The sequence below is a fragment of the Entelurus aequoreus genome, linkage group LG06, assembly GCF_033978785.1.
Source record: "Entelurus aequoreus isolate RoL-2023_Sb linkage group LG06, RoL_Eaeq_v1.1, whole genome shotgun sequence".
Taxonomy (NCBI): domain Eukaryota; kingdom Metazoa; phylum Chordata; class Actinopteri; order Syngnathiformes; family Syngnathidae; genus Entelurus; species Entelurus aequoreus.
In genome coordinates, this window is record NC_084736.1 from 70,416,492 (window position 1) to 70,437,798 (window position 21,307).

Sequence of the window (21,307 nt, forward strand, 5' to 3'; positions counted from 1 at the left end):
GGTGTTCAACTGCTGGTGTGTTTATTTCCATCATGTGCTTCATGAATTCATTCCTTATTTAAAGAAGCATTAATAACTACTTTTCACTCCGTCTTCTCTGGAAGACAAGACACCCTTCCTTTCCTCTCTTTAGTCTTCACATCATCTACCTCATTATTTAAAATGAAGAAAAAAAAATTGAAATAAGCCAATTACAATATTGTATTTTCTTCTTCTAGTAAAGGTTGGTAAAAATCGCATTACTTTAACATGTACCGACATCTGGGACTGTGTGACAAGGGGTGGCACTTTCGTGACTTCTGCGGTGCTTTTTTGTGAACTTCTGGATCTGCCTCCCGGGGTCTCTGCCACACCAGAGTCCGTTTGGAGAGACTGGAGGAGATGCGGATGAAGAGACAGGGCTGCGGAGCTGGCGCTGAGCGCCGGGACGGACAAGCTTCACAGTGTCTTGGCTGAATGAGCAGGTATCGGACACCTCGGTCTCCTTGGATGTATCCTCGCTCATCCATGCAGACTGGACACTGGTTGAGAGTTGGTGGGTGGCCGAGGGTGGAGTCAGCTCTCTTGGTTGCTTTGTTGGGTCTGCTCCTGTCTCTGGCCATGCTCCCCCCCACCCCAGCAGACGATGGCGTGGAACACCGCAGAGGCCACCACAGTGTATATGTTTTTTTGTTGTTGTTTTACTTTTGTGGCTGCGTGTAGATGTGGCTGGTTGCATCAGCTCTGCTCTTTTAATGTCCTTTGTGTTTTTCGATGTTTCCCTCTTACACACATGTTTATGTGTGCTATGGCTATGAGGTTGTTTTCCTTAGCCTCAGTCTGGACCCCTCTCCAAGGGCCCAGGCTTAGACAGAATTTTTTATTTTTTTCTCCCCGCCGGAAGTTGCCAAACCCGTCAGCGATCCTGTTCTGTCTCCCTGTAAAGTTTGTCTGCTTTTGAACGCGATTGTGCGTTGAATCTTAATTTCCCCTCGGGGATTATTATAGTGTTTCTGATTCTGATCAACATATAATTTGTTGACGGGGGACGGCGTGGCGCAGTTGGGAGAGTGGCCGTGCCAGCAACCTGAGGGTTGCTGGTTCAATCCCCACCTTCTACCAACCTCGTCACGTTCGTTGTGTCCTTGAGCAAGACACTTCAACCTTGCTCCTGATGGGTCGTGGTTAGGGCCTTGCATGGCAGCTCCCGCCACCAGTGAGTCTTCATTGAGAATGGGTGAATGTGGAAATAGTGTCAAAGCGCTTTGGGTACCGTATTTTCCGCACTATAAAGGCGCACCGCATTGTAAGGCGCACCTACAATGAATGGCCTATTTTAAAACTTTGTTCATATATAAGGCGCACCAGCCTTATAAGGCGCACCGCATTATAAGGCGCATAGAATAGACGTTACAGTAGAGGCTGGGGTTACGTTATGCATCCATTAGATGGAGCTGCACTAAAGGGAATGTCAACAAAACAGTCAGATAGGTCAGTCTTCTTTACTTGGCACAGGTCATCTTGTTGCTTCCTCCATTTCCGCACCATTGATTCGTTAATGTTAAATTCTCTCGCTGCTGCTCTATTCCCGTGTTCTACTGCGTGACTGATCACCTTAAGTTTAAACTCTGCGTCGTAAGCGTGTCTCTTAATAGAAGCCATTTTGGGGTCTTTACATAAACACACAAATGGAAATGAAACGGCACGCCTCGCGCAGTCATATATCCCAGCATGCACCGCACGCTTCTTCTTCTACGGGGGAAAATGAAGTCGGCGGCTGCTTACAGTAGTTGTGAGACCTCTTGTGGCTCAATATTGGTCCATATATAAGGCGCACCGGATTATAAGGCGCACTGTCAGCTTTTGAGAAAATTGGAGGTTTTTAGGTGCGCCTTATAGTGAGGAAAATACGGTACCTTGAAGGTAGAAAAGCACTATACAAGTATAACCCATTTACCATTTAGTTGTGTGAAAGATTCAATGCTAATGAAGTCATCATTCTCTAATAAAAACACAAACAACTAGGTTTATCTTTGCTTAACAGAAGTAATGATGCATAGCTTCTACCAGGTGTGGTAGAAGCCTGGATAATACTACCATGCTTTTATTTTGAAGCTTACTTTGCACTGAACAGGAAGTCTTGTGTGCGTAGTGTGAAACAACACAACTTGCTCCTAATGGCCATCATTGTATTTAAATTATAACTACTGTACAAGTATTTTTTGTCTTTGTAACCCTAAAACAGACTCAGTGGCATCCATAGTCACGGTATGAAGGAGAGTTACACACAGTACCTTTGCCGTTTTGATAATTTCGGTGAAGTTGTCCTGGATGGACCTGATGTCATCTTTAAGTCTCTGGTTGTAGCTCTGAAGAAGAGTTTCTTTACTCTGAGGAAGTGCTCTCTGGGTCGCCATTGCTCTCAAGTAACGGTAAATAATGTTAGACAACCCTAGACGAAGTCGTCCATTGATAGTGACTGGAAAGACGAACACAACAAGAAGCGGCACTATGTAGCATAACAGGCTAGCAGCACGGGGAATCCTGTAAGGAAACAATACGAACACGTCTGGTGTCAGTAATTCTTCGACACATATGTTCTTACATATGTTAGTACAAGTTTATACATACCATCCGAAAAGCACGGTTTGTAAAGAATATTGGCAATGCGAAGGAAGTGAGATAATAAGAAGTCTTTTTCTTTTTTTTAGTTTTATTAGCGGTTGGCAAACTAACGTACGGTGCATTACCGCCACCTACTGGACTGGAGTGTGGACGAGGGAGTGACAGGAAACAAAACAACCACAAAATTAAAATAAATAACTTGATAAATAAATTAACAAAATAATAAAATAAAACAAATATAGTATCTCATTCAGCTCAACTTTTCTGAAGAACTTAATAATGTACAACCCCCAGTCGCTGTATTGTACTGTTTTTGTACTTGTTTTGACTGTTATTGTTCATATACTTGTTTGTAAATGTTGAACAATATAAATAAAGTAGGGATGTCCGATAATGGCTTTTTTGCCGATGTCTGATATTCCGATGTTGTCCAACTTTTAATTACCGATACCGATATCAACCAATACCGATATATACAGTCGTGGAATGAACACATTATTATGCCTAATTTGGACAACCAGGTATGGTGAAGATAAGGTCCTTTTTAAAAAATTAATAAAATAAAATAAGATAAATGAATTAAAAACATTTTCTTGAATAAAAAATTAAGTAAAACAATATAAAAACAGTTACATAGAAACTAGTAATTAATGAAAATGAGTCAAATTAACTGTTAAAGGTTAGTACTATTAGTGGACCAGCAGCACGCACAATCATGTGTGCTTACGGACTGTATCCCTTGCAGACTGTATTGATATCTATTGATATATAATGTAGGAACCAGAATATTATTAACAGAAAGAAACAACCCTTTTGTGTGAATGAGTGTGAATGAGTGTAAATGGGGGAGGGAGGCTTTTGGGGTTGGTGCACTAATTGTAAGAGTATCTTGTGTTTTTTATGTTGATTTAATAAAAAAAAAAAAGAAAAAGATACCGATAATAAAAAAAAACCGATACTGATAATTTCCAATATTAAATTTTAAAGTATTTATCCGCCCAATATTATCGGACATCTCTAAAATAAAGGTTTTTAAAAAAAATAAAATTAAAATAAATAAATAAATTCAAACACTTAAATAGGCAAAATAGACAAAAATAGTAAAAAAAAACAACAACTTAATAATGTACAACCGCTGACTTCTTTTACGTTTCTGCTGCCATCACCCGGGTCTTCGTGAAAACTACCGCCACCTACTTGTTACAATATGATTGTTCCGTTGACACTCCAGCATATTGATACATGTTGCAGGGGGGGACGTTTAGAGTGAGACACACTGTACAGGAAATAAGCGGGCTAGTGTGAGTGAGTCACCTGGGATTGTAACTGCACTGAAGTTGACAATAAAGTAGAAGTGAGCAACTATACTGCTCTAACCGTCCACTCTTTTTGGTTGGGAACATAACGGACTAGAGTGAAACACTACTGACCAAAGTCGGTTTTGCTTCTGCTCCATGTCAAACCCTGAACGCCAACGTCTTGGGAAACATTTTGTACGTTATCCAATCCTATCCATTTCCATTTTATTTGTAGAGTGCTTGAAAAAATAAACTGCGGACCAAATTGCTGTGCCGCAGAACTTTCCTCCAGAAGGTCTTATCTTTGTCCATGTGATGTCAGTTGAAACAAAAATGTAGCTGTTTGGCCACAATACCCAGCAATATGTTTGCAGGAGAAAAGGTGAGGCCTTTATTCCCAGGAACACCACTCCTAACGTCAAGCATGGTGGTGGTAGTATTATGCTCTGGGCTTGTTTTGCTGCCAATGGAACTGGTGCTTTACAGAGATTTAATGGGACAATGAAAAAAGGAGGATGACCTCCAAATTCTTCAGGACAACCTAAAATCGTCAGCCCGGAGGTTGGGTCTTATGAGCAGTTGGGTGTTCCAACAGGACAATGACCCCAAACACACGTCAAAAGTGGCAAAGGAATGGCTAAATCAGGCTAGAATTAAGGTTTTAGAATGGCCTTCCCAAAGTCCTGACTTAAACGTGTGGACAATGCTGAAGAAGCAAGTCCATGTAAGAAATCCAACACATTTAGCTGAACTGAACTGCACCAATTTTGTCAAGAGGAGTGGTCAAAAATTCAACCAGAAGCTTGCCAGAAGCTTGTGGATGGCTACCAAAAGCGCCTTATTGCAGTGAAACTTGCCAAGGGACATGTAACCAAATATTAACATTGCTATATGTATACTTTTGACCCAGCAGATTTGGTCACATTTTCAGTAGACCCATAATAAATTCATAAAAAAAAAAAACTTTATGAATGTTTTTTTGTGACAAACAAGTATGTGCTCCAATCACTCTATCACAAAAAAAATAAGAGTTGTAGAAAGTATAGGAAACTCAAGACAGCCATGACATTATGTTCTTTACAAGTGTATGTAAACTTTTGACCACGACTGAAATTGTGAATATGACAACTGAAAGTATTTTATCTACACTCTTTGATTTCAATTGTATTTATAATTGATTTTATTTAATTATTTACATTTGAATGAGTATGATTATTTTTTTTAAATGTTTTGCCTTCTTGTAGTTTTCTGTAAAAACTTTGAATTGCTTTGCATACGAATTGTGCTCATAAACTAAAATGTTTTTATTTATTTAGGAAGTTATTTATCATCCAATTACAGTACAATGGTAAACAATTATATAGTAATTACAAATATATATTTATATCCCTTTAAATGGTTACTTGCATTATTATTATTATTATATATTCTGATTACATTATTGCTTAGTTTGGTCACAAAATAATGCTGACAACGATATTGTTTTCGGCAATCATTTGTGGGACAATATACATATCTACACACAAAACTCAATATCGGCATTTTATAAATGAGTAACATGAACAAAGAATGATTTTACATTCATTTAATATTTTTCAGGACTTTGACAACATACATCAAAGGCAAGCTGTGAAGTATTTTGAGTGCTTTTCATCCAACAGTAAGTCAGCAGTTGAATCAACCATTCCATCCAACACGGGAGAAAAATATAATTTTTTTCCAGTTGTTACATTCAAAACACATTCTTACAGAAACATTCACTTAAAACACACCAGGTGAGAAAATGGAACATTAAAAATAAGATATTACGATTCAAGTAGAAATGAAAAGATAACTTTTCACATGACATTGGATGGACATTTATATTAACTTAAGCAGTTTGGATGTCGTTGATGACAACATAAGAAAGCGCTCCAAACCTTTATAAAGTAAAATAAAGGAATGTAATTAATAGGCCACCTATCTTTATTACTACTGTATGTCAGTCCCAGACAGAATAAGTGCGTGTATTTATGACAAATGAAAAGCATTATAGTTGCAGAGGTTGTCAGTGCATACTTGAATATTACAAAGATGCAAACAGTGCGTGCTTTTGAAGAGGTGAATGTGAGTTGTTGAGCATTATATGAGTATTTGTTGTACTTGGTGCTGAGTGTGTAAATCAATTGTTGCATTGTTTTAGAGGAACATGTTACCAATGACATGGGTTTATGTATGAGAAGATAGAGAATAGTCCCCAGTTACTGCACAGTTACTACTAAGGCTGTCAAAAAGAGAGAGTTAACTTGTGATTAACTACAAAATTGCATTCATTGTTTATAGTTGCAGATTAATCACACAATTGTACTTTTTTGGAGGAACTGACATTGGTTAAGTATGAGATGACGAAGATAATTGTCCGGAATGCGGGATTACCAGGGCTGTCAAAAATAACGAGTTAACTCATGTGATTAATCACAAAAAAAACATTGCATCAATCGTGTAGTTGCAGATTAATTACACTTTTTTGGAGAAACATGTTACCACTGACATTGGTTTATATATGAAATAGATAAAGAATAGTCTCCAGTATGCATTAATACAAGGGCTGTCAAAAATAACAAGTTAACTCACATGGTTAATCGCATTAATTGTGTACAGTTGCAGATTAATCAGACAATTGTACTTTTTTGGAGCAACATGTTACCAACGACATTGGTTTATGTATGAGAAGATAAAGAATAGTCCCCAGTATGCGTTACTCCTAATGCTGTCAAAAAGAGCGAGTTAACTTGTGATTAACTACAAAATTGCATTAATTGTTTATAGTTGCAGATTAATCACACAATTGTACTTTTTTGGAGGAACTGACAGTGGTTAAGTATGAGATGATGAGGAATATTGTCCAGAATGCGGGATTACTAGGGCTGTCAAAAATAACGAGTTAACTCATGTGATTAATCACAAAAAAAACATCGCATCAATCGTGTAGTTGCAGATTAATTACACTTTTTTGGAGAAACATGTTACCACTGACATTGGTTTGTATATGAAAAGATAAAGAATAGTCTCCAGTATGCATTAATACAAGGGCTGTCAAAAATAACCAGTTAACTCACGTGGTTAATCGCAAGAGATTATCGCATTAATTGTGTACAGTTGTAGATTAAACAGACAGTTTTACTTATTTGGAGAAACATTTTACCAACAACATGGGTTTATGTATGAAAAGATAAAGAATAGTGTCCAGTAAGCGTGATTACTAGGGCTGTCAAAATAACGAGTTAACTCATGCGATTAATCGCAAAAAACATTGCATTTATTGTGTACAGTTGCAGATGAATCACACAAGTGTACTTTTTTTTTGGAGGAACGTGTTACTAATGACATGGGTTTACATATGAGAAGATAAAGAATAGTGTCCAGTGTGCGTTAACACTGGGGCTGTCAAAAATAAAGAGTTAACTCATGTGATGAATAACAAAAAATTATCGCATTAATCATGTCTATATGAAGATTAATCATCCAATTTATTTTGACCGTACATGCTCCCTTACTTTAACCGTGGATGGTTACCTAAAAGGTGGCGTTGATTGTTACACGGTCAGTGATCAGGTGAGGAGACTGACCAGTGTGTCCGCAGGCAAATATCACTTCAAAATAAACCCTATTTTATTTTTTTTGTCACACACAAAGATAAAAAAAAACGTTTTATTTAAAAACATTTGCGTACGACATCCTGACCATAAAATTGCATATTAGGGTCTTTTTTTTCCCCCTGATTAATTTAAATGATGTAAGTAAGTAATTTGTTATGATTATTAATAATTCATCCAAATTCAAAAGTGTGATTAATCTGATTAAAATTTTTTTGACAGCACTCGTGATTACATTATGCAGTCTGTTCCATACATTTTCACAAAGGTCCATCACTACATGGAACGAACACATATATATATACACAGCACAGGCCAAAAGTTTCATTCAATTTGTTTTCTTTTTATTTTCATGACTATTTACATTATAAATTGTCACTGAAGGCATCAAAACTATGAATGAACACATGTAGAGTTATGTGCTTAACAAAAAATGGTGAAATAACTGAAAACTTGTTTTATATTGTAGTTTCTTCAAAATAGCCACCCTTTGCTCTGATTACTGTTTTGCACACTCTTGGCATTCTCTCAATGAGCTTCAAGAGGTAGTCACCTGAAATGGATTTCACTTCACAGGTGTCATAGTTTTGATGCCTTCAGTGACAATCTACAAGGTGAATAGTCCTGAGAAAAAAACAAAACAAAAAGAAACGCATTGAAATGAGAAGGTGTGTCCAAACTTTTGGCCTGTACTGTACGTATGTCCCATTTTCAGCCAAGACAGGTCATTGACTGAAAAAAGAAAAACACAGGCTTATCAATGAACAGCCAAACACCATCTGTTTATATTTAAACTGGGACAAATGACAAAAGTGAGGTAGGAAAGAAAACAATTAAATGCTTGACCACCACATTGGTCTTGTTGGAGACGTCCGTACCGACTGGAGTTACTAATTCAAAACATGACCAGTACAACAAAAAGTAGCCTAAACTGACCTAAATGCTGGAATCGTTAAAGTGGGATTGGATACCAAAAAAAAGAAAAAAAAACAGGTCATGAGAAGTTTTATTTTGGTTTTCTGAGGCGCAGTTGAATAATCCTAAATGAAAGGTGTGTACTTGCTCTAAGTGTAAACCACTGAAGTCCACCCAGTTCTTGTGACAACACATTTGATATGATGATTCAGCACTATATGCTTAAGGTCTGCTCAGGTTTAGGCACAAAAACCCTAGTGTGGGTTTGCGCTGCTGGCATGCACGTCACCTTTCTTTGCTCGTTTCAGGCAATGCAAGAATTGCGTGGCACCACCAGAGAAACTTTGAAGCGCTTGTTTCCAAGGTAAAGGTGTTGCATACTAGAATGGAGGAGTTTGGTGCAGGCTTGCAGTCCAGCTGCAGCGTTGTTGTCAGGGCTTTTCTTGCGGCGCTTTAAGGTGAAAGGGTGCACTGACAAAAGGGTCTGCGGCGCGGACCGCAGCTTGATTGCTCGCGTTAAAGCCTGCCGTCTCGTACTGCTGGCCCTCAAAGTGTCGGGAATATTTGGCGAGGGCTTGTGGGCGGAACGGCTGTGGGGCGATTTGTGCCAGTGCACCTTGCTCAGCTAGGGCCTCCTTTTTTCTCGCAAAGGGAGCCTGGGAGAACACGTCCAGCTGGCCGGAGAGCGGGCCGCGTGGAAACGGCGCCTCTGCGAACACGTCGCCTGCTTCTTGATGCGTGGGGCGGAAAGGCGCTTTGGAGAAGACGTCCGGGGTTCCCTTGGCTGGCTCGGCGTCTGGCTGGGAATGATTCTGTGCAGCAGCCGGTTGAGAAATTGCCACGGTGGACACTTGTGTTAAGTGGAGGCAGGGCTCGCCTCCTTGTTCCTCCTCTTCCTCTGAGTCAAGCAGCAGCGGTCTGGAGCCACTGCAGTCGTGGGCCGAGGTCGGACCCTCTGCCGCATCCATGAAATTCTGCTGCTCTTCTTTGCAGCCCTCTTTTTCCTGGTCTTCATCACTGGAGTGACTACATGCCTCGTTCGCCGGAATCTCAGTGTCGTGGTCCTGGCCAAGCACGGAGTAGCCGTTCCTCTCCACTTGAGCATCTGCATGAGAGCAGATAAGGAGAGCATGTTGTTCAATGTCGCCGGGAGACCACGCAACCTCTTACTAGTAAGCGTCACGACACTTAATGACAACACAAGTTCTACTGGAGACAAGATACTACACAGCTTCAGCAGCACAACATGGAGCAACCTTGTTTCCACAGCTTGCTCTCAACAAGTGTTGCTGTTGGAAAGGACGGGAGCACGGGGAGTCAGTGGAAACAAGGAGACGGCCCTTGGCAGCAGTGAGACAAGACGAGCACAGAGGAGCGCACGGGTCAGTCTTACCTCAGCAGCGTTGACGGCGGCTCTCAGAAGGTGTTAGTGGAAGCCGTTAAAAGGAAAACAGCAGTTTTGGATTTTTTTGCGACCTGACTTGGTTATCCAAGTGCTGATTATGTAACACAGACTCAATTTGTTAGCTACACGATTCTAATATTCATGTCAATGGGGCATTTCTTCACCGGTATTCAAAAGGTCATTATATGATTTTTTTTCTACATTTAAAACACTTCCATTGAGTTTACACATGTAATGGTGGTGCTTAAGTCACAATTGTGCATAGCTTATGTTTTACAGACCATCTTTAAACCGCTTTCGGACTGTCTTTTTAGGATGTGCCGTTTTATAGTAAGTAAGTACCGTATTTTTCGGACTATAAGTCGCAGTTTTTTTCATAGTTTGGCCGGTGGTGCGACTTATACTCTGGAGCGATTTATGTGTGAAATTAACACATTACCGTAAAATATCAAATAATATTATTTAGCTCATTCACGTAAGAGACTAGACGTATAAGATTTCATGGGATTTAGCGATTAGGAGTGACAGATTGTTTGGTAAACGTATAGCATGTTCTATATGTTATAGTTATTTGAATGACTCTTACTATAATATGTTACGTTAACATACTACGCACGTTCTCAGTTGGTTATTTATGCCTCATATAACGTACACTTATTCAGCCTGTTGTTCACTATTCTTTATTTATTTTAAATTGCCTTTCAAATGTCTATTCTTGGTGTTGGGTTTTATCAAATAAATTTCCCCATAAAATGCGACTTATACTCCAGTGCGACTTATATATGTTTTTTTCCTTCTTTATTATTCATTTTCGGCCGGTGCGACTTATACTCCGGAGCGACTTATACTCCGAAAAATACGGTACATTTTATTTATAAAGGGGAGATCTTATTTGGTGCTGAAGTCCTCCTCCAGGCCAAGCCAGCTTCGACTGCGTCTTCTCCCCATCAGCCATGTTGTAGTTTCTAGCGCTTTCATATCGGGTCTACTGACAGATTTAGGTTAGAATTGTACTGTACGCTACTTTTTTATTAGAAATGGCAACAGCGGAGGACGCATGTCCATGTACGAGCCAAGAGGATGGAGAAAAATAAGGAACTTATGGACTAGAACTTTGTACTACATATAATTAAAAAAAAAAGGTGACTCTTGCAAAGCTTTTTGGGTAAACCTCTACCATATAAGTAGATATCCACTGACATGACTAAGGTAAAATACGTCACTAGAGAATAGCGCTATATAAATATAGTTCACTTCACTAAACAACTCATTTGGAGAAAGTTTGGAAGAAGGCAAGGTAGTTTTATAAATATATCCGACATGCCTCGATAGTTCAATTGAATAATAATTTTTTTTTTTTTTTACACAAAAGCAGATACCAAACAGGAAAGAAAAATTGTTTTTGCATAATAGGACCCCTTTTCCAAATCATAATACCATTTTTAACATGACGAGAGTCCTGTAGATATGAAATAACACCCACATAGTCACCTATACACTATTTAATCCAATAGTAACTCAGCCTGAGGCTGAGCTAATTAGTGGCCATGCTACTGTAGTAATAATATTCTTAGTTCATTAAGCCATTTTTGTACTTATTTAATCCAAAGTACATAGAATATGGTATCGAGTGAAGCCATAAACGAGGGAAGACTGTATTACATTTCTGAATTGATTCAAAATTTTCAAGAATCGAATTTTAAAGACATTTTTTTGGCCATTACTTACTCGCTGCGCATATACTTCAGCAGCCATTAGGAGCTTTTGTAAACAGTAACCGGCATTAAAAAAAAGTAGAGATGTCCGATAATGGCTTTTTTGCCGATATCCCGATATTGTCCAACTCTTAATTACCGATTCCGATATCAACCGATACCGATATATACAGTCGTGGAATTAACACATTATTATGCCTAATTTTGTTGTGATGCACCGCTAGAAGCATTAAACAATGTAACAAGCTTTTCCAAAATAAATAAACTCAAGTTATGGAAAAAAATGCCAATATGGCACTGCCATATTTATTATTGAAGTCACAAGTGCATTATTTTTTTTTAACATGCCTCAAAACAGCATCTTGGAATTTGATACATGCTCTCCCTGAGAGAGCATGAGGAGGTTGAGGTGGGCGGGGTTGGGGGTTTGCGGTGGGGGGTTGGGGGTAGCGGGGGTGTATATTGTAGCGTCCCGGAAGAGTTAGTGCTGCAAGGGGTTCTGGGTATTTGTTCTGTTGTGTTTATGTTGTGTTACGGTGCGGATGTTCTCCCGAAATGTGTTTGTCATTCTTGTTTGGTGTGGGTTCACAGTGTGGCGCATATTTGTAACAGTGTTAAAGTTGTTTATACGGCCACCCTCAGTGTGACCTGTATGGCTGTTGACTAAGTATGCCTTGCATTCACTTGTGTGTGTGAAAAGACGTAGATATTATGTGATTGGGCCGGCACGCAAAGGCAGTGCCTTTAAGGTTTATTGGCGCTCTGTACTTCTCCCTACGTCCGTGTACACAGCGGCGTTTTAAAAAGTCATGAATTTTACTTTTTGAAACCGATACCGATAATTTCTGATATTACATTTTAAAGCATTTATCGGCCGATATTATTGGACATCTCTACTAATTAAGTTCGTAAATAGAGGTTCCACTGTAATTATCGCCCCATATTCATTGCAGTTTATGTGACTAAACATGGTTAACTAATTATTTTAGTCAAGTGTGAGAAGGAGAAGAGAGAATGTGAGGTGCTCAGATGTCCTCTATGCTGAGGACCATTTTTCAAATCAAACCGAAAACGTGTTGGCTGGAGACAAGCAACAAAAAGTAGCTGTCAGAAGCACTTAGTTTATCCACAGGGAGGCGTTAGAACAAAAGGTTGACATGATGGCGTGAAAGAAAACTTTGGAAAGCGGTCAACATCTTTGCATTTATACACAGACAGGCTTGGGTCCCTTTAGATTTGACATATATCACGTTTATACATTCAGTCTAAAGCGTTAATGTCAGTCACATTTGTTCATAACCATGATAGATGTGATGCATTTACAAATTCCACAATCATAAATTAGCTTTGCTGGCAAAAGCAAAACAAAACAAACCCAAACAACATACACACGGTTTTTATTTTCTGAGAAGAGGTATTGGTCGAGTGACTTCCAAGTTTGTAATAGCAGTTGGACTGGCGGTCTATGATGCGGCGCTTCTATGCGGCTTTAAAGTGTGACGTGAAAACGCATTGCATTGTGGGTCTCTCTGAATCGCTTATTTACATGGCTTAATGCAAGACTCGATGCGTAAGTTTTTTGTTTTTTTCCTTTAACAAGTTCAGAACATGGCGCAAACATGCGGCATCATTAACTGCCACAATCGTGGTCATGATTGCTTCATGAAAGAAAAAAAGATTTGGTGAGATTTTTCTCGTTTCAGCGTGAAAGCAAGGCCGAAGGAAGTCAGGTTATGATGCTAATGAAGAGACGCCTAATAGCCTGCATAGCCGTCGTGAGATGATCAAACACAATTTTTAACGCCATCACCATGGTACATGTTGGTGTGTTCACTGCATTTTCACACTGGTAAGTTTGAATCAAAGCATGTTTTATTCTGTTTAGTCGGCTGTTAGCCTTAGCCAGTCTAGCTGCGAGTGACAAAAAGCGTCCGGTATTTTTGAAAAAAGCATATTGTTTACTTTTAGTCTTAGGTAAGCACAAAAATGAATGAGTTATTTTTGGAGCAGTACTACAGTGATCAGTGATGTCTTGATGCGGTACCATGATTTTTTTTATTATGTATGATCAATTTAAACCAGGTACAGTACAGCCATGTAAACAAAACCTATGTTCAGCAAAAATGGCTACCCGGCACCCACAATGCACTGCGCAATCTTCACTAATTATCTTTGAAGTCTAGTTAAGAGCAAGCGAAGTGATCTTCACTGAGAGCAGTATTTTACTTAGTCATCTTGTCATTGGCCATTGTAACTAATGACAGTAAACATATCACTTTTGCCCACATAATACAGCTGATATAAATATTGATAGACCCGTTCAGACCCCTCCTGATCTGAAAGGGGAACTGCACGTTTGAAATTTTTTTGCCCATCATTCACAATCCTTACGCGAGAGAAGAACACACGTTTCTCTCTTTTCTGTGTGTTCCAAATATTAGAAAAACTGCTCATGAAAGGCAGCTAACAATGCAGGTAATGTGGATACAATCTTTTCCACCTATAAAGCCCTTTAAAACATCCAAAAGCATCCTACACCGTTGTATATTAATGCTGTAATTATACATGCAATGTAGTACCAGGCACATTCACGACAACATGTAACATTTACAGTATTTTGGTCATCAAGTATTACAGAAACTCCTTTCCTGGGCGCATTAATTTCATCGAGCGCATAGCCATGGTGTTTGTTGCTATGTGCTAAAATTTTCACATAATAATAAGTTAAAATTGTGACTGCGCTCACTGGGATGACAAATGATGGAATTTTGTTTCTTTTTCGAGCTGTTAAATTCTGAATAATCCTCAGATGAAAAATGCTTCCAAGTGATGTTGCTATGGTCTTATGCTGCATTCCATTTATTGAGAGCCATATAGTATCAAGTTGGTAGCGTGTAGATTTTAAAAGTTGACCAATTTCCCGTTTTGGTGCCACAACCTTTTACTTTTCAGGTGGGAGTTATGATTTATAACCTAGCATTAACTTTTCCAAAATCAAAGGCAATGCAGAAGCTCAAGCTTCTTGATTTATTGGCGGGTCACAACCAATGTTATTAGCAGTTTAGGCTAGCTAATAGCTGGCTACTTAGTCGGAGGAGCAGTGTGAGTAAGTTAATATGTCACGACGTCAGAAAAATAGTTCGAAGTTGTTAGCTCGTACAATAACAATGTCGCTACAGCCTTGTTAATATGCCGGCCACGGCATGTAAATGGTGCGTTGTTTGTTGTTGTTTTTTTTAGAGCGCCTTATAGGAAGAATAGATCAATCCCATTACCTACAATGTTAGATGCCTCATACTAGTAGAAATACATTTCTTCTTGTCTCACATAGGGATTGTAAATGATGGGCAAAATTCCCCCCAAAAGTGCAATTGATCTTACCAAGACACTCTATGCTTTCAACTTTGCGGGAAAGGTTTGGGGAGGACCCTTTTCTGTTCCAGCAAGACTGGGCCTCAGGACACAAAGCAAGGTCCGTAAAGGCATGCTTAAATGATGGATTTGGTGGGGGAGAATTTGAGAGCCCTGACCTCAACACCACCAAAAACCTTCAAGATGAACTCTAACAACAGAAGATAGTGAGGCAGCAGGTCCAACATCCGTCCAACTCCATCACTTCCTTAAAAGTGTCCCTATCATTTGGCCCATCTAGCTCATTTACAGATGAAACATTGTCCCATTTCACAATCGCTGTGAGGTGACAAAACAGTGAAGCTGAAGCTACATCTTGTTATACTGTTAGATCCATGGGAAAATAGTGATGAATAAAATCATAGATTTTAAAACGCATGTGTTCACTGTTTACAAAAGGTATAAAACAACAGCACAAAAATCCAGAGTGGACTGAGAAACCTGTCAGGGCAGACAATTTGCCACCTCATTGGTTAAAGACAAACTGGTTCTATTAGTGCAAACTGGGTGATTCTGGGTACATGTTGGTTATAAAGCAACCTGTGTTTAGAGAAAGTGCATCAAATTGACCAGGAAGCCTGCAGCCTTTTGACTCTTTTGGTCGAGTTTGCCTGAAGGCTGAAAATAACCAACAAGCACACAAAAGGGAAAGCAAAGCAGCGGTCATCAAGCAGTCCATCATGAAATGAAAGTAGACCACCATGGCCGCACGTTAAATGAGAGTTTATGGAGGGGGAAAGCATGAGGAAAACCATGGTGTAGCCATGACAGTGGCAGATGATATGCTCAAGCAGTGATGGGAATGTAAGCAGAGGCTTATGTAACCTGCCTATCAGGCAACTACAGATTGAGTCTCGGTCAAGGTGAACTAGTCTTTCATTTGAAAAGATTCTACATCTCGAACCCAACTCTTCCCCTGTCCCAAAGTTAGGGCTTTACAAAGCCCCTCAACCTCTCCCATCCCCTTCTAGAGGTCGATGAGCTGATCCACCAGCAGAAGGGAGCGGGCCAAGTTGGGGATGCTGGACTCTGAACTGCCACTGTTGGTACGCGAGTGGCCACCTGGAACATGTCAGAGAAAGAGAGAGAGACGAGACACAGAGGTAGATATGGCAGAGCCAAGGGGGGTGGTGAGGGTCGAGCCAAAGAATATAAACCAAGGATGTATGGAGAAAAATAAGTAATTGAATGAGGATGATGATGATAATGGGAATCAGAGCAGAGGGGTGCATGGAAAGGGGCAGGAAAAGAGAAAGAAGCAGAGAGTGAGCTGGAATAATCTTTACATGGCTGCATCATCAGGGGAGAGTAAGGAAGCATCAATCTAACACTAGGAGACTTGCAAAATAAATGTACAAACAAGACGCTGCAGTGTGGAGGATTACATTTTTCAATGTGAAATTTTGACTGCCAATATTCACCAGCCACAGAGGGAACGGGTGTGGGTTCTGCATGGGAGAGGGTCTCAGAATTCACCCTGCTAAGAGCAGATGTGAGAGCTAACCTCAGGATTCTGTTCATCTTACCTGGATTTGAGTTTTTGGTGACGAGCACGGGAATAGGGTCAAACTCGTCGTTATTGGCTTTCTCTCCATGCGACATGAGGAAAGAAGAGTCTGCAGCGAAGGAATCAGTGAATGGAAAGCAGAAGAGGAAAGCAGTTAATTCAGCCCAAGTAGGAAGCAAAAAAAGTAAGGAGAGGGCAAGTAGGTTGAAGACACTAAGCCAGCGCAGTAAAATAATATAATAACACTGTGGACATCGGAGGGTGGCTGAAAGTTTTGAAAATATGTGAAGAAAAAGATGTCACTGACAATGTCCCCTCTAATTTGTCATGTGTGTGAGCAAACACACAAATTCCCTGAGCTTTCAGTGGAGCACATGTGAGCAACATCAGACGTGCACACTGTGGCCATACCAGCATCACACCTGTGCCAAACCTGACATCATAACAATTTAAATGTTTTATTATAATAATAAAATGACAGCAGTAATTTTCATGAGATTATTTTCTGATATAAGTGATTTGTCCCTCTTACAATGAAAATAACAAAAAAATAAAAATGTTTTTCATGAGCTATGTGCTAGTATTGTAGGTCTGGCTGGGGGTCCTGCCTTGAAAAGAAATGTTACCCAGTTCAAAGATCACATTTAGTTCCTGTAACTTTCTGTCTGTAAAATACATCTTTCTATTAGCATTTATGAAATCTAGTAACAGCATTTCATGAATAATATAAATAATAAACCATTCCTAATAAATGGCAGTACAATAAGCACACATCTGATTGAGGAGTCATAATGTTACAACCTGGCATTTACACATTGTGTGGTGTTGGAGTTGTCCGACATTTTGTGTGGCCATAAAACACAGCACTGGCTAAGTGCCATGAGTGCGTGTGTTGGTGCAGGTGAGAGAGAGAGCGGCTTCTGTTGATATGACAGATGACAAAGAGTTGGTTTAAGCCTGGTTTCTATGGCAGAAAATGACCAGTTTTTCTAGATAGGAGCTTTTTTTACTAATGTTTTTGGTGTGGTTACAAACAGTTTTGCTCAATAAAGTGATTGATGGAATTCTTGTCCTTAAAGCGTCTCACCTAGAGGAGCTAGTTAACTACATTAGGAGCCAATTAACTACATTATCTTTAAACTCCTTGTGCAGATCTGGATGAGTGTTATTTAAAGGCCTACTGAAACCCACTACTACCGACCACGCAGTCTGATAGTTTATATATCAATGATGAAATCTTAACATTATAACACATGCCAATACGGCCGGGTTAACTTATAAAGTGACATTTTAAATTTGCCGCTAAACTTCCGGTTCGAAATGCCTCTGAGGATGCCGTATGCGCGTGACGTGGCCCGGCGAACACGGGTATGCCTTCCACATTGAAGCCAATACGAAAAAGCTCTGTTTTCATTTCATAATTCCACAGTATTCTGGACATCTGTGTTCGTGAATCTGTTGCAATCATGTTCATTGCATTATGGAGAAGGAAGCTGAGCAAGCAAAGAAGAAAGTTGTCGATGCGAAATGGACGTATTTTTCGAACGTAGTCAGCAACAACAGTACACAGCCGGCGCTTCTTTGTTTACATTCCCGAAAGATGCAGTCAAGATGGAAGAACTCGGATAACAGAGACTCTAACCAGGAGGACTTTTGACTTCGATACACAGACGCCTGTAGAGAACTGGGACAACACAGACTCTTACCAGGATTACTTTGATTTGGATGACAAAGACGCAGACGTGCTACTGTGAGTATGCAGCTTTGGCTTCTAAACATTTGATCGCTTGACCGTATGTGCGCAACTTTTTTTTGCGTATGTACGTAACTTTTTTAAAATATATAAGCTTTATGAACCTTGGGTTAGGTGAACGGTCTTTTGGGCTGAGTGATTGTGTGTGTTGATCAGGTGTTTGAATTGTATTGGCGTGTTCTATGGAGCTAGGAGCTAGCAGAGGAGCTAGGAGCTAGCGTAACAAACACGCAGGTGTTTTTATGCAGGATTAATTTGTGGCATATTAAATATAAGCCTGGTTGTGTTGTGGCTAATAGAGTATATATATGTCTTGTGTTTATTTACTGTTGTAGTCATTCCCAGCTGAATATCAGGTCACCCCCGGCTCTCACAGCATCTTCCCTATCTGAATAGCTTCAACTCCCCACTAGTCCTTCACTTGCACTTTACTCATCCACAAATCTTTCATCCTCGCTCAAATTACTGGGGAAATTGTCGCTTTCTCGGTCCGAATCTCTCTCACTTCATGCGGCCATCATTGTAAACAATAGGGAACTTTGCGTATATGTTCAACTGACTACGTCACGCTACTTCCGGTAGGGGCAAGCCTTTTTTTTATCAGATACCAAAAGTTGCAATCTTTATCGTCGTTGTTCTATACTAAATCCTTTCAGCAAAAATATGGCAATATCGCGAAATGATCAAGTATGACACATAGAATAGATCTGCTATCCCCGTTTAAATAAAAACAATTCATTTCAGTAGGCCTTTAAATGTTTACCTAAAGCAAAGGTGGAAATACTTTAAAGCCACCTTTGGCGAGGCATGTTTTAAAGTGTTTAAAGTGTCACCTTGATTAATAATAATAATAATAATGGATTAGATTTTATATCGCGCTTTTCTATTATTAGATACTCAAAGCGCTCACAGAGAAGTGGGAACCCATCATTCATTCCCACCTGGTGGTGGTAAGCTACATTTGTAGCCACAACTGATTAATTGATAGTTTTGAAACCCAAATATCTCCATATTGCGCTTCATGCACCCACTTTATTAACAACCAGAATTACCTTTTTTTGCCATTTTTTCTCTCCACACTATTCACTATTTCTGCGCTCTGTGAGTGTGTGTGCGCTGACACACTCAACACGCTCCTCCGCACGGCAGCATGCAGATGAAAGAAAAAGTAATAACTCTATGATATATATATATATATATATATATATATATATATATATATATATATATATATATATATATATATATATATATATATATATATATATATATATGTATATGTATATATATATATATATATATATATGGGTGTAACGGTACGTGTATTTGTATTGAACCGTTTCAATACGGGGGTTCCGGTTCGGTTCGGAGGTGTACTGAACGAGTTTCCACACGGAAATATTAAGTAGCGTAACGCAAGTTGTGTAAACAATACACACCGAGGCACAACACACGGCATGCTAGCAGCTAATGGGCTACGATAGACTGACCATACGTCCTCTTTTCACCGGACATGTCCTTTTCTGCGGAGCTGTCAGGGCGGAGTTTCTTAAATGCCTCAAATGTCCGGCATTTTGAGTTAGGGTTGCGTGTATTTTCAATGTACGTTCAGGGTTTAGAAAGGGTTAAAAACAAAACAAATTGTGCGCGCAGCAGCATTGGTGAGGGAGGGGCAGAGACAGAGAGAGCGAGACAGTTATGATAAACGCGCATGCGTCGCCAGGCTCTGCTTTTTATCCATAGATTTATCAGATTTAATTTTTTATTATCTATAGCAGGGGTGTCAAAAGTGTGCCCCGGAGGCCATTTGCGGCCCACAGCTAATGTTTTACTATTTAAATAAACAAAAACATCACAAAATTGAAATAAAAAAGCTTAAAGGTTAAATGTAATTTAGAAAAATTTGCAATGTTGACTAATAAAACAAAGCTGTTTTTTTTTTCTTTCAAACTGTCATTGCTCAAAACATAATATTAAATCAAAATCAATGTTATTATGAATTATTGACCTATCCAAGGTTCCGATTACTTCACATCAAATATTCCACTAAGAAAAATATTTTTGGTGGAAGATTTTGCAAATTTGGTAAATAAATAACCCAAAAATTTAAATTTTGTTGTTTTCTTACTGTACTGAAAATGAACCGAACCGTGACTTCTAAACCGAGGTACGTACCGAACCGAAATTTTTGTGTACCATTACACCCCTAATATATATATATATATATATATATATATATATATATATATATATATATATATATATATATATATATATATATATATATACATGTTTATACATACATACATACAGTATATACATATACAAACTGTACATACATATATACACATATATACATACACCTATATATACATACATATATGTATATACAGTATATATGTATATGTATACATATATATATACAGTATATACATATATATATACAGGTAAAAGCCAGTAAATTAGAATATTTTGAAAAACTTGATTTATTTCACTAATTGCATTCAAAAGGTGTAACTTGTACATTATATTTATTCATTGCACACAGACTGATGCATTCAAATGTTTATTTCATTTAATTTTGATGATTTGAAGTGGCAACAAATGAAAATCCAAAATTCCGTGTGTCACAAAATTAGAATATTACTTAAGGCTAATACAAAAAAGGGATTTTTAGAAATGTTGGCCAACTGAAAAGTATGAAAATGAAAAATATGAGCATGTACAATACTCAATACTTGGTTGGAGCTCCTTTTGCCTCAATTACTGCGTTAATGCGGCGTGGCATGGAGTCGATGAGTTTCTGGCACTGCTCAGGTGTTATGAGAGCCCAGGTTGCTCTGATAGTGGCCTTCAACTCTTCTGCGTTTTTGGGTCTGGCATTCTGCATCTTCCTTTTCACAATACCCCACAGATTTTCTATGGGGCTAAGGTCAGGGGAGTTGGCGGGCCAATTTAGAACAGGAATACCATGGTCCGTAAACCAGGCACGGGTAGATTTTGCGCTGTGTGCAGGCGCCAAGTCCTGTTGGAACTTGAAATCTCCATCTCCATAGAGCAGGTC

The 21,307-nt window shown here is 39.1% G+C and overlaps 2 protein-coding genes across 9 annotated transcripts in view; both read right to left on the reverse strand.

Annotated features, from left to right (window-relative positions):
* Positions 1-2,733, reverse strand: part of LOC133652545 (NFU1 iron-sulfur cluster scaffold homolog, mitochondrial-like) — a 34,639-nt gene extending 31,906 nt beyond the window's left edge. For both annotated transcript variants that reach the window (XR_009826591.1, XM_062051403.1), the window contains exons 1-2: positions 2,611-2,733; positions 2,274-2,523 (exon numbers count right to left, since the gene is read on the reverse strand). Coding sequence is in view for 1 of the 2 variants with exons in the window: in XM_062051403.1 (XP_061907387.1) it covers positions 2,274-2,523; positions 2,611-2,726 (366 nt within the window). In the remaining variant the exon portion in view is untranslated. The remainder of the gene's footprint in view (positions 1-2,273; positions 2,524-2,610) is intronic.
* A 2,739-nt stretch (positions 2,734-5,472) lies between these two features.
* Positions 5,473-21,307, reverse strand: part of LOC133652547 (AP2-associated protein kinase 1-like) — a 43,939-nt gene continuing 28,104 nt past the window's right edge. For 4 of the 7 annotated variants that reach the window (XM_062051409.1, XM_062051407.1, XM_062051408.1 and 1 more), the window contains 2 exons: positions 16,510-16,599; positions 5,473-9,557 (listed from right to left, as the gene is read on the reverse strand). In XM_062051409.1, the coding sequence (XP_061907393.1) occupies positions 8,884-9,557; positions 16,510-16,599 (764 nt within the window). In that variant the 3' untranslated portion in view covers positions 5,473-8,883. Of the gene's footprint in view, positions 9,558-12,002; positions 16,046-16,509; positions 16,600-21,307 lie in introns of those variants that run through there. The other 3 variants (XM_062051412.1, XM_062051411.1, XM_062051413.1) reach the window with 2 other exon arrangements.